Source organism: Enoplosus armatus, chromosome 1 (genome assembly GCF_043641665.1).
Source record: "Enoplosus armatus isolate fEnoArm2 chromosome 1, fEnoArm2.hap1, whole genome shotgun sequence".
In the NCBI taxonomy this organism is placed as follows: domain Eukaryota; kingdom Metazoa; phylum Chordata; class Actinopteri; order Centrarchiformes; family Enoplosidae; genus Enoplosus; species Enoplosus armatus.
The window spans coordinates 14,757,457-14,771,689 of NC_092180.1; the positions used below are offsets into that span (position 1 = coordinate 14,757,457).

Sequence of the window (14,233 nt, forward strand, 5' to 3'; positions counted from 1 at the left end):
ATTCCTCTACCATTACCCAAAACATAACTGCAGCGATCTTTTCTATTCTCATATATTAGTATGCATGTATTTCAGTTGAGTAAAACAAACAAAAAAAACACAAAAAAAAGGAAAACCAGCATGTTGATATGGGAAAACAATCCACTAACATTTAAATTTTTGGTTACAAGCTTTGGAATTGCAGTTAGTCTTTACACATCTTTTTCTGAAATTGGTTTGTATACTTTTAATGTATTTTTAACATTGCTGCTTTTTATGTTTTTTCCATTTGTGATTTTTTTTGTCTTTTTTAGTGTTTTTTAAATATTGTCCATCACTGAAAGCTCTTTTACAATCTGATGGAGTCTGTTCCTACACTAGCAAGATTACTACTACAACTACTACTGTCTTTGACAAAGCCAGGCTGCTTCGGCTCCTCCGCCGTCCTGCCCAGCCTGTCTGCTGACTTCTGACTGCTGTCAGAGTCAGACTCGTCGGTAAAGACGTCTGTTGGTATCGAGGTCTGAACTCCTGAGGTGCTCAATGAACTTGAGGTAACCGTTGAAGGTGAGGACATTGGAGGAAAAGAGGAGGAAGAAGAGGAGGGACTGGCATTGGGCTTCCCAGCTAAAGCTCTGGGGAAAGGGGCCTGGGGCCATGGTTTGCCGGCAGCTGTGGTGTTGAGTGGGGTAGTCGAGGAGGAGCACAGGGAAGAGGAGACAGCAGAGGATGGCATGGTGGCTGATGATGTTGGCGGGGGAGGGGGGCTGCTGATGGGATGAGTGGCAGACTGCGAGGTAGATGCGGTGTTAGGATTGGGGAAGCAGGCTGAAGAGTGAGGTAATAAACTAGTAGCGTGCTCTTTGGCATTTCTGGCTGATCGCTTGATTGTTCTGTGTTTGTGCAATGCCGATTCCAGGTGTTGACTGAGTGCTTTCTCCCCATCCAACGTAGTGTTACAAGCCAGGCAGTCATAGAGACTTCCGGCCCCTGCACCTACGCCACCTGGGACACGCAGCAACATCTCTTGCAGGTTTGCCACAGACTGACCAAAAAAACAGTTAGATTTAAGGTGGGTAATAGCCGCTTCTTCCTTGGTGAAAACTGCTTGACACTTGCGGCATGCCAGTTTATACTGCACCTTGGGGACGATGTACTGGTCTAGATGGGGGTCCACAGCTTTGCCATCCATCTCGTTCTGCTCAGGGGGTACTTTTTTATGAGAGGAGGAGGAGGAGGAGGAGGAAGTAGGGGGTTCACTATGGGGGTTGCCCTTTTGCTCCTCTTTTTTCACTTGATCTTTGGCAGATTCTTTGCGATCCCCCAAGGTTTGATGGGGAACTGGAGTTTGGCTCACCTTGGGTTGCTGGATCTGCTGAAGCTGCCGCTGCTGCTGCTGTAGTGCTTCCTGCAAGCTCTGCTGATATTGCTGGTAATGCTGCAGCAGGGACCCTGGAGACAGGCCCATCAGTGCTTGTGACAATGCTGGGTTGTAAGGGAAGAGACTTTCCATACCATACATTGGTTGTAGGTAGCCTCCTTGGAGAGCCCCAGGGATCTGTGGGGTGTAATACGGGGAAAAGCCAGGCATGAAGTAGGGAAGGAACTGGTTTGTGAGGAGAGCTGTGGGGTCTGATGCCAAAGCAGCCTGCAGGGCCTGAAGCTGGGCAGGGTCTACCACATACTCCATGCCAGGTGTGGGCATCGAGGTGGCAGGTACAGCTGTGTCTGGTTTCTCCTTCTTGGCGCTGGCAGCAGAAGTGGAAGGGGCAGGGGTGCTTCCAGTTGATGATGGGGTTGAGGGCTTCTCTGTCTTTTCCTTGGGCTTCTCCTTCTCTCTTACCCTCTCAGCATCACGTTCTTTGGGGGGTTCAGGCCGGGAGCCAGATTGGGTGGTTGAGGAGGTGGAGTTGGATGTGGAGGTTGGGCTTGAGTGGGAAGCAGATGTGTTGGTCTGGGCTGGGCTGGATGCGGCAAGAGACGATGAGGAGGGAGGCTTGTTGGGCAATCCGGATGTTGGGAGGCTAGGTGAGGGAACACTGGCACCAGGCATGTTCAGGAGGTTTGAAGGTTTTGGAGGAGTTAAAGCTGGAAAATGTTCAAATACAGACAAAAATGTTAGAATTAATAGGTATATTTCTTTAATGGACGTGCAATTATTTGTTAGTTGTTTCATTATATAATATACACACAGAAGAGGTAAATTAAAATCAGTATTTGAATGATAATAAGCTCATGTAATTTTCACAAAGTCAAAGTAATTCAAAGTGAGCCATTTGTTTGTGGGTCTAACAATTAAGTGTTGGCAGTTAAGGTAGATTGTGTTCTTAGTGTCAACAAAGGCCAGTGTTACACATTCTACAATATGTATGCTAGTGTAAATTAGCACACGTGAGACTGATTGATGGGAAGAGAAATCCTTTTAAGAGGAGTAGAAATATTGTTCCAGAGTTGTACTGTTATTACTAGGTTTTACAGTTAAGGTCAATATGTGATTATTGTTATTAGTTACAGTTCAGTTTAAAAACCCATCGGCAACTCTGACCTCAATTTTGAACTGTATATCAGTGATTGAATGCCAACTGATGATGTACCTGAATTAGATGAGTTAAAGCTGGAAAGAGAGGGGCTTCCAACCCCTGGCAATAGGACAGGTGGGATGCCTTGCAGATTTGGATAGGCTGACTGGAGATTCAGAGCCTGCATTGCAGGGTTATCAAACATCCCCTGCTGCTGCATGGCTTGCTGTTGTGCCAGTCCTAAAACTTCATTGGCCTTCTTAATGCGGTCCATTTCTTGCTGTGCCATAAGCTGGCGGACAGTGGCTGGGTCAAAGTATTCTTTTTCCTTATCAATTTGGCTGCCAATGGTATCCTTCACCTTAGAGATGTGTTGCTGGGAGAAAATGTGATCACGAACAGAGAGGCGAGCACTGTACTTGACACCACACAAAGTGCATTCAGTCTTCGGCCCCTCGTAGGATGTCTGATTTATTCCAAAGTGCTTGGCCATGTTAAGCTTTGCCTTTTTCTCCTTGGCACGGGCATTTTGAAACCACACCTGAACCACTCTCTTTGGAAGTCCAATGTCATTGCCTAGTACCTCACATTCCAGCATGGTGGGAGTCCTGTAGTCGTTAAAACAGGATTTCAACACTTTCAGCTGGAGGTTAGTCATCTGGGTTCGGAAGCGCTTTTGGCCAGGTCGATCTCCGCTGTCGATGCTCCTGCTACCTGAGGCTCCAGGACTTGGTGAGCAGGGGTCAGCGAGGCTGGACGTCTCACTGTGGTCAATTATGTGTTCATTTTCATAGTCCTTAGCATAATAGCTTGTTGCAGGGCTAACCAGCCCTGAGGACATCTGGTCATCATTTTCAAGGAGGGGGGCTGAGCCCCCAGACTTAGACAGGTAATCACCACTATTTTGGCTGTGCTTTGCATCAGCACTGTCATTATCTGCAATAGCCTCATCACCTGTGGTTGTGTCTGTGATGGCTGTATTCACAGAAGAGCAGTCGTCATTATCCAGCTTGCTTGGATCAAAGCTGAGGTTCACAGATGACATGGTTGCTGCCTCAAAATCTTCCATCCCCTCAACTTTAATGGATGAAGGGCTCAGTAGAGCCCTGGGAGACAAATCCATGCTTTTGTTCACTGGTGACATGGAGGAGCTTTGTCCATCACTGTTTGAAGGGGCCAGTTGGGAGTAACTTGATGTCTCTAAAACATCCATTTTTATTTGCATACCCTCATGCTCAGGTAACATACCAGCAAGAGCTAAATTGTATCCAGCACGCTTGGCTTCATGCCAGTGACGAGAGCGAATGTGTGCCTCAAGGGCAGTTTTTGCTTTAAAAAGAGCTCGACAAAAAGGGCACCTACGATGCGCTTGAGCTGGCCCTACCGCTCTAAACTGGCCTTTTCTCTCTCTAGCTCTGGTATTTTGGAACCAGACTTGCACTACTCTCTTTTTTAATCCCACCTCATGAGCAATGTGGTCAAGCATTTTACGTGTAGGATTTGAATCTAATAAATACTTCTGATAAAGGATCTCTAGCTGCTCAGGTGTGATGGTGGTTCTGAGCCGTTTGTCTCTCTGTGGCTCTTCTCCACTATTTGTGCTGTCGTTCTCTCCTGGGCTAGTGCCAGCTTTCTCCTCTAACTTCCTCTTCAGGGAGTTCATGGTGGAGGTGGGGGTGGACGGAGAGGTGGCAGAGCTGCTGGGAATCTGGGGCATTGCCCCAGAGAGTAGCTGACTAGCCAGCAGAGGATTGCTGGGATCAAATAGCATGAAAGACATGTCTATTGGCCGATCGAGGAATTGAGGGTGCATGAATTGATTTTGCACAGAAAGGAAGTGTAATTGCTGGTGTTCCTGCCAGTGCTCAAAGGAGGGGAAGCCAATCTTGCACTGCTCACACTGGTACTGGATCATCTGTTGTGCCAGTTGTTGTGTGGAAGAGGTCAGGTGTGCACTGAGGCTCAGGTGGGAGCTTTGTGATGAGGCCTGGCTTGTCTGAGAAGCTGAGGGACCACACTGCTGTTGTTGCTGAGAGAAGGAAGGAGATGAATGTTTGATGGGCTTGGACATAGTTTGAATTTTCTCTTCTCTTTGAGGTCTATGGTGCTGTGCCTCAGACTGGGGTTGATGCACAATTTCCTGCTTAATAGAAGTTTGGTTTTCTCGTGGATCAGCAGACATTTCTGGTAACTGCTTGGGCTTCTCATCATAGAGGTTTGAGGTGGTTGCTGGTGATGCCTCCTCTTTCTCAGTGGATGGGAGGTGTGAGAATGCTGAAGTGGAGGGTGGAAGTGGACAGAGACTTGAAGAGGAGGGCATTGGGGTGTGACAGGAAGACCCAGAGGGAGTATAACATTCATTGGAAAAATCCAGTGAATCCTCATTTTGGCTGTCATACTGTCCATCCTCATCTTCATCTTTGTAACACAGCTTCTTTTGGTGTTTTATTAGATCAAATATACGCTGGAAAACCAGACTGCATTTCTTGCACTGGTAATTCAGGTTTGAGGTGCGGATATAGCGGTCATTTGACAATTCTCGTCTATCACCATCTTTTCCCCCTTCACCCTGGTTTTCATAATTCTTCCTTGCCTTTTGGCGAGCATTTTGGAACCACACAACAATAACACGAGTGGGGAGGTTAAGAAGGTTGGAGAGCTGTTCAAATTCATCATCTTTAGGATAAGCATTGGCATCAAAGAAGTCTTGTAGCACTCTTAGCTGGTAGTCAGTAAACCTAGTCCTGGATGATCTCTTACTTCCATATAAGTCATGTTTCTGAGGTTCGGGGGAAGGGGGTTTAGAGTCAATTTTTGTGTCTTCTAGAGTTGTTGTTGGTGGATTATTGAAATTGTATGGCGAGTCTTTGTTGCGCTGTCGCTCTTTAAAAAGGGTATTTCTGAACCAGTGCTTTATGACTTTTTGTGGCAGCCCTGATTTGTCCGCCATCTCTTTAATCTGCTCCTCATTTGGTGAATTGTTGATGTCAAAGTACTGTCGCAAGACCCTAAGCTGGTCATCTGTGATGCGTGTCCGGGGCCTCTTGTTCTGCTGCTGCTGTAGCATGGCTGGTGTAAGCTGTTGTTGATAAAGCTGGGCCAGGTCTGAGGCCAGGCTTGGCTCAACAGATGATAGCTGGTGAGGCAACTGAGTGGGCAAGGACTGGAGAGACATGGGCTGCATCATGAGCGGTGAGAAGAGGGGCAAATCCATTGGCATGGGAATTTGTGCCATTGTAACTGACGGCTGTGGGGGAGGTACAGTTGGAGGTGTGAGTGAAGCAGCAGAGACAGGAATATTTGGTGTGGGAGCTCTTTGGGGTGGAGGTGGAGGAGGAGGAGGAGGTGGTGGAGGAGCAGGAGCAGCCTCTGGTGTAGGGGGCCTCAGTGGATAGAGTTTATCATAATGCTCTCTGTATTCCTTGGCAAATCTCTCAAGGGATCGAAATGGAAAGAAAGCCTGGTGGATATGCTCCTGGTGACTCTTTAGAATAAGTATGTTTGAAAACAACTTCCCACAGGCTTCACATTCCAGTTTCTCTAATCCCTCAATGGGGTCCACCACTCTTGTTATCCCACCTGGACCACTTGATCCTGTCGGTCCAGCTGTCTTTTTCTGAGCTTTCTGCTTATTTTCATTGTACTGAATTACTAACTCAAACCCAAAATTTTCCAGTAGGGCTTTAGTTGCATTTCCTCGAGCATCTGAAGCAATCCTTGGTGGAGGCAAGCCACAATCATGGTTTATGTTTATTGAAATATGCTGAATGTCCTTCTTTTCTTTTGACTTGTTGTCTGAAGAATCTTTGTTAACATATTCCTCGTTTTTTTCACTTGTGTCCTTCTCTCTTTGAATTTCTCTGTCTTTCTCATTCTGAGAGGAGGGAACTCTCTGCTTTTTTTCAGCCTGCTGGAGGAGAGATGCACTCTGCTGTAGCAATGCCATCTGCCCCTGAGCCTGTGAGTGAGACTGCTGCTGTTGTTGTTGCTGCTGCTGCTGCTGTTGTTGTTGCTGCTGCTGTTGATGTTGCTGCTGAAGGTGGTGGTGCATCAACTGCTGCTGCAAGCAACTCTGCTGGGCCTGCTGGGCTGAGTTTTTTAGATCTTCCAGCAGTGAGGAGGTGGAGGATCCTGCTAGGCCAAGTGCTGAGCTACTGATGTTGATCTCTGGGTTCAGCTGAAATTCTGCTCCAGGGATGTAGAAAGGGAATAGCAACTGCTGCTGTTGCAGGGGGAGAAGTGCATCAGTTGTCATTGGGAAGTGCTGCAGAAGTGCTGGGTTGAATAGTTGTGATTGTAAAAGAGCAGCCTGCTGCTGGAGCTCTTGCTGAAGCTGGGCTTGAGCTTGGGCTTGAGCCTGAGCCAACTGCTGTTGTTGCTGAAGCTGTTGTTGTTGTTGTTGTTGCCCCCGAGCTGACAGCATGTCTGAATATTTTGACTTTTTGACTTCATGGTTCTCAGCTGGTGAGGAATGGCAGCTCACTGAAGAATTCCCCAGGGTTTCAATGCTTTGTGTCTGGCTCATATGGTTTCCTCCAAGAATACTCTGAACTGTTTGAGACCCAGAAGAACTGTGGTTGGCAGAGCTAGTAGTTGAGTTACTGGCTGGGGTTGGACTAGATCTTGAAGTGTTGGTGCTGGACCCCCCGCCACTTAAACCAGTAGCACTTGCAGAGCTAGTGATCCCTCCTGCTGCTTCAAGCTTGGCTGCCCTAGCTTTGGTCTGGTGTAGAACAGAGCGCATGTGGATCTCCAGAGTAGAACTCTGGCTATATGCCACGTTACAAGTGCTGCACTTGAATGGCTTGTTGTCAGGGCTGCTGGTAGGCTCAGGCTGGCCAGTAGTGGACTCCTGAAGAGCCCTCTTCACCTTGTGCAGGTGGGAGACAGAGTTATAATGAACCAGAAGAATGTTCTTCTGTGTAAAAGACTCTTTGCACACAGTGCACTTGAAAGGACGAGATGGATCCAAGAATTTCTCCATAGTAAAGTTGGGGCCCTTTCTGAATGGCAAAGCACGTTTAGGTTCAGATCCAGAATCTTCCTGCAGAGAGCCAGAGTCACTGCCTGTTGGGCTTTGTTTTTCCTCTGGGTCACTTTCTTCTCCCTCTTTATCATCTTCTCCCAGACTTCCATGCTCCTCACCAAGGGATGGGTCACCCATTACCATAATGTCACCATTCATCAATAAGCCCCCATAAAGCTGCTGGATATCAGCTTCACTCAGCTCCAGGTGGCTGGTTTCTAAATGTTTCTTCAAGGCCTGTAGTGTTCTGAAGCTTCGCTGGCAGAGGCAACACATGGTGGCTGCCCTGATCACATGGTACTGTGAATGGAGCTGTAGTTTCTCCACAGTCTTGAAGGCCAGGCTGCATTGGTTGCAGCGGTACTTGTAGACATGGCGATCTGAAACAGGCAACTGGGGCCTTTTGTTGTGAACTTCATTGAAGTGCATCTGAAGGGAGTTGGAGGACTTGAACACTTGATTACAGCCTTTCTTCCAGCACAGGAATCCTGTGGCATCATCTCTCTCCGATTGTTGATCTTCCAGAGGTGACTTGCGAGCTTCAGGTATTTCTGTAGGGAGGGACATCCCCTTCTCTGGATCAGCATCTGATGCATCTGTGAATAAATAAGCCAAATGACGGAATTAATTCATTAGGTGCTTACATTTGCAAAGTTGAATTTTTCCACAGTAATGTCAATAAAGGAAAGTAGAATGAAAAAGTGCATTGTCTTTTGTTAAGCTGTCTGTGAAAAATGTAATGAAAGCATTGCCAACACAATTCTTTTGTAAAACACCAGAATGATGATTCTTTATTTCCAGTCTATGTAGTGATACAGTGATACAATTTAGTTCAATCTCTTTTATTGTACACTCATCATGATCACTCAATGTGATAATATGCTCATTACATAACACATGGTGAAACTACTGTAATTGATTTATGTTTTTAGACACACATTTTAATATTTTATTGTTTGCATTTTTTATGTGGAAAAGTGACATACTCTAAAGTAACCCCCAGATTTTTTAACAGAGTCAGATACTAACCAGCTTGCTTCTTTGTATCTTCAGGATTAGAGTTGGCTGTTGCATGAGGGGTGCTTTGGGACTCTCTGTCTGGACTAGGTACAGGTATGAACATGCTTGCTGGCAGTGCTTCAGTTGCTGTTACCTGGAAAAACAAAGCACAAAGGAATTCTAGTGTGAATAACGTAATTTTATATTTTAGTTCAAAGAATTAAAGGCAAACTGCAGACACAAACAAGATACACAAAGTAGTTACCAAGAAAGGGGTTAGACAGATCAATAATGTATACTGTAACTCTTACATTGATACATAGCACATAGCATAGAGGATAAATGACACTAAACATAAAAATCAAGAGACATTCATCCTCGTACATTTGTATGTTACTACTTTCATATGACTCACTCAAGAAGCAAATATGTACATGTGCACACACAATCATAACCATAAACACAACTATACTATTTACTTTGTTTGCCATTCACAGAATATACAGTTTTACAGTGTTGTGCATTGGCATGTGCCTATTTAAGTTGTGCTGCAGCCAATAAGGATGATGGACCTAATGTCATACAGTGTCTAGCTAAATGCTTCATTAGGGGGACTAATAAAATAGAACTAATGAAAAAACTCTTGAAAAATGACTACTGTGAGAAAGGGTAATGGGCAGGTAAACTAAGCCCAGCCATTTTATACTTTTAAAGTGCCAATTAAATTAATGATTCCATTTAAGAAGAAATGCAAAATTATACTGTGTGCTCCCTAATAAAACAGTAAAATCAAAAGAAAAACAAAGAAAAGTTTTTCTCTTTTTACTTTTCTGTTTGGAACATTTCAAGGACGAATAAGTATTGATTGAAAAAAGTACAGAGAGGAACCCAGGTTCTCGCTGCTCTCGAAAGGTTGGAGTCAATCATGTGTGAACGACAGCTACTTCTGTTTATTCCTGCTGCTCTCCCCCAACTTTTTTCCTATTTCTCCCTCTGATAGCCTCTTTTCACACCCCAAAACCTGATAATTCATCAAAATAACTAATTAACAGTTCCCTATTTAACAATAATCATCGGCTGAAACTTGGTGAGGTTGGAAGATGAGGCCCCGTCTTTTTCACCTTCCTTCAATTAACTTCACAAACAGAGTAATCAGCTTCACTCTACATGCTGCATTTCAATTCACACCACCCTACCATATCTCTCCTCTTTTCACTCCTGTTTTGCTACTCAACCTCAGTTTTAAGACACTCTTCATCTTTCACTTTTCGCCTAAAGACCTATAGGTTGTCCTTTCAAGTAATATCAATAAAGATGTCTCAAATGAGGGAGGCAAAAGGGAAAAAAAATCTTAATGAACGCATCCTTTATCACATGTCTTTGCTCTGCTTCTCCCCAGGCTGTCTCTTTACTTCCTGTCCGTCTACACTGTAACTGATCTGATAAAGGGACATTCAAATCAAGGACTACAAGTACACAATAGTTATTGTACGTACAGTACGTATACATAATCAATTCATAATGATCGCAAATGATAAAATTAGATAAATAATTGTTGATCAAAATGAATATATCTGTTACTGAAATAAATAAGAACACAGCTGAACGTACTGTAACATGTCATATAGCCTATAGGCCAGATCCAAATGGAGCAAAATCATCCTCAAGCAACAGGAGTTTCAAGGTTAAGCAGAACAGTCAACACTTTCCATCACAAAGTACAGCACTGTATGATTAGTGTGGTCATACATTTAGCATAAAAACATCCAGCCATTTCCTTCTATGTTTTTGTTACTTCTATCTCTCCAAAATGAAAAGTGGAAAATAAATGCAGCCAGCATGGGAAGTCACAAAACAAAAAAACAGAAGCAATCATTTACATTACAAAGTGGACTGTTTCTAGACAACTGCTTCATTAGGCGATTAGTGGAAAGAGCAGAGTATCCCAAGGTCACTTTTAATTTGAACTGCCTAATTGCCAAACATAGTTCAAAATGGCTATCATCTAGCCAGACTCAGAATTAATGAAGCACAATTATTTTCATTACCCCTATCTTACACAGACAGAAAATTAGACATAGAGTGAGGACTGGAGGAGTGTGTATATAGTATATATATATACTGTACTGTATATATGTACTGTATATGAAACAGAGAGGCATGTGAGACCGAGAAGGGAGTGCAGAGAAGATGAGATGGATGAAGGGATGAAGGGCAGGAGAGTGAACGCATCATTATGCATGCTTGGCAAGAAATAAAAGTCACCTATTTCAGAATTAATTAGGCTCCTCTCCTTAGACATGTGAAAAGGATAAAGTACCTTTCCATCTGCATTCACCAGTTATAAAAAGGTGCTAGCTTTAATGTGTGTTATATTACCTCTGTTCTATCACGGTCCTCTTGTAGTGGTTCAGTACATTACTACCTCTATAAAAGAAATAAATATTGCCGTCTACCATACTAATGTGCTTGCCATTTACTTTCTAGATGGGGGATGAAGATGGCGAGGCAGCAGACAGAGCAATATTTTACTCGGTGATTGTCCGGCAAGCTATTTAGCTTCACTAGGATGGAACAGAACAAAGATTTGCTCAGTGATTTACAAGAAAACAGGGCAAATAAAATTTTATTTCCCCTTGATGAGCATTAAAGGAAGCAAAGAAAGTATTCTCTCTAGATAGAAAATGGTGCACTAGTGCATTGCAGCTGATATAAATCTAACTTCAGATCACATCACAAGCTACAAAGACTGCAAACGTTGCATCTTATTTCCTGTAGGAGTGGACAGTGTTTTGTTTTCAATACGCATGTTTTATACGGAACTTGATTTGGGCCTGATTTGTCGTGAATAATAACATTTCTATTGCTTGTACCTGAATTTCATGAAGCGGGGAAACTGTTCATTAAATTTTGATTAATCTGTGTCACAATTATCTTAACATATTCATGATGAAAGGCTTTGTTTTGACTAGCACACAGGTGATCATAGACATGGCAAGAATGTCAGTGTAGTAATAAATGAACTGGGAGCTACGAGACTTGCTCATCTCGAAATCATTAAAAAATACAAAAACAGATTATGAGTTCCCCTCCCCAAATGACTGTGATTAGAAGAGAGCTGAAAAAGGGGCTCTCTGATGATGGGCACATTAAGACAATGAAAAAGAGGAGAAAAATATGCATCTTAAAAAGGCCCAATCATTTCCAATGAGCCAATGGGATTGCCTGCAGCCATTTCACAATTAACAGCATTCTCTGTGTTTGATAAAGGACTGAATGTTGGCAATTTAGAGTAGGGAAGACAGGAATGACAATTCTCACAGCTAGGCAGCCACTCCAGGCTGAGGGATTGATTAGGAGCGAGTGACTCATCATTCATTGCTGAATCCTTACGCTGGTCCTTGACCTGACCCGCTGCCTGCAATCTGACTGGCAATAATGTGTATGTATGTGTATGTAAGTAGCAATATGTTGGGCCTATACAGCATAGCTTTGACTGGCTGTGGTTTCGTTGCCTCTAACACAACATATAAATGACTGTGGAGATAATGACAGACAAAATATGAGACAGAGCGGATAGAGAAATTGGAATCAAAACTTAGATTGGTGCTACGTAGACAATACAGCTTACCCAGTTGACAAGGCCATACATTTGTTCTGCTACTGTGCTTGTCCTCCACTGCATTCCCTGACTTATATAAACTTTGGATAATGCATTACTTAAAGTACTTATGCATTCCATTTGCTGTGACGCTGGATGACCAGAATAAACAATGTGTACAAGCTAATACATACCAATCTAACAAAACACAGGCCAACTTCAGGTTACCCTGAAATATGCAGGTTGGTAAAGAAAAGGATTCAAAAGCATTGACGGCTGAGAAATATTAAAAGGACAATGGAGTTAACATTTCAACCCTCCCACCCAGTATCCAATCACACGCAAAACAATCACAGCACAGGACTTACTGTGGCAATAAGCTTATCGACACAGTCAGGAGCCACACTGTGGAGGTGTGTGAGATGGAACTGCAGGTGGATTTTGTTGTTGAGCATGTCCTGGCATAATGGGCAGCGTAACATGGGCTGGACAGAGTGCTGCGTCATCACGTGCATTCTGAGACGATTCAGGTCCGTGTTGGTGAACTTGCAGTAGGGGCACTGGTACATCTGGGTGAAGGTAGAAACAGGAACAGAGAAAGAGAGAAGAGAGAGGGGGAAAAAAACAGATCCACAGAGGGTTAATGGGGTGAAATGAGTACGGTGAGCACGGTGGGCCTGCTTGAAAAGGATCTGTAGATCAGGCAGAAGATTGGGGCCCCCCTTCCTTCAAGCAGGCAGATCCCTCTGATCACAGACAACTGTGTAATACTGAGCACCACTGAGTCTTGGCACCCACTTCAAAGTGCTCTCATCTGTCAAATACTATATTGATTTTCCACCTTATACACAATTAGCAGTGCAACTGCAGCAGAAAGGTTAAAATAATTTTGAGTAGATTTGAAAAACAAACCTGGATATTATAAAAAAGGGTCAACTAAAACATATTAGAAGTATATTTTACATTTCTTCTTTTAATTGAAGTGTAAGTTTCAAACTTATAATGAGGGCTCAGAAATAGAGACCTTTAGCAGGAATCCCCTACAGAGAGTTTTATGAACATCTCAAGACATCAATGTTATCAAAATGTGCGTGGTTTGTAACTCTCACCTGCTCCGCAGCGCTCTTCTCAGCTGTCCTGGGACGCTTTGAGGAGAGCGGGCTCTCGGAGCTCTCTGACCGTGAAGAGGGCCTTTTGGAGGGGATTGGGGAATCTGACTGGTGCCGTTCCAAGTGGCCGGACACTGCTGAACATACGCATATTCACACAGACACAGACAGACACAGAGGGATAAAGAGAGAAGAGCAGACATGTCAAGACAAGGTAGCAGCTTGGGAGCAGGTCAATCAATAACACTGTGGATAAAGGACTTTGGAATGTCTTTCTTAATGTGATATAACTGCATTTAATGGGAATTGGGCAGAGAAAGTGTTATCCAACTCATGTCTCCCTATAAAAAAATACCATACACTTTTTACTTGTCTTCCCATGCTGCTGCAGGGGAATGCACAGCCAATGTGCTCTGATGGGTTGTCTCTTTCAATGTTGGCTTGTCAGGATATTATACATACCATAAACAGCTAACAAAAATATTAATTTGCCACAGGGTGTAACTTTGGGTTTCACACCACCACATATTTTCAGTCCACATGAGTTTCTGAACTTGACACAAACATCTTGCGACCTCATCATACAGTAAGAAGGGTAAAGAGATCCACATCAGACTAAGACTCAACTTGTTTCTGTAATTACTTTTCCTCAGATACTTCTTACCTGTATAACAGCATACAGGTTAACAGGCTATTCACGTTTCACATACACGTGACACTCAAATATCAGATAATATACAGTATTTTCAAGCTATAGTCTCATGTACATTCTACATTTTGTTTTACTAGTTAAGTGATCCTGATATTGTAAGACAAGCGTCTTTAAGAACAAAGCTAACACTTCTACAAAAGGTCTTCAACCATGTCTTGTGCATTTAACTACATTTTGTCCTTGTTGAGCAAAAATATTTTTTAATCAGGCAGTGCCTACAATTCTGACCCAACTTGAAAAATTCCTCAGCTCTTTGTTTCCATAAGCAGTGGAAAGCCAGTGAAATTC

The 14,233-nt window shown here is 43.6% G+C and overlaps 1 protein-coding gene across 1 annotated transcript in view; it reads right to left on the bottom strand.

The window, feature by feature from the left end:
* Positions 1-269: 269 nt before the first annotated feature.
* Positions 270-14,233, bottom strand: part of zfhx3b (zinc finger homeobox 3b) — an 87,667-nt gene continuing 73,703 nt past the window's right edge. The window contains exons 6-10 of the mRNA XM_070901956.1: positions 13,234-13,367; positions 12,493-12,693; positions 8,554-8,677; positions 2,574-8,120; positions 270-2,067 (exon numbers count right to left, since the gene is read on the bottom strand). Of these exons, the coding sequence (XP_070758057.1) occupies positions 329-2,067; positions 2,574-8,120; positions 8,554-8,677; positions 12,493-12,693; positions 13,234-13,367 (7,745 nt within the window). The 3' untranslated portion in view covers positions 270-328. The remainder of the gene's footprint in view (positions 2,068-2,573; positions 8,121-8,553; positions 8,678-12,492; positions 12,694-13,233; positions 13,368-14,233) is intronic.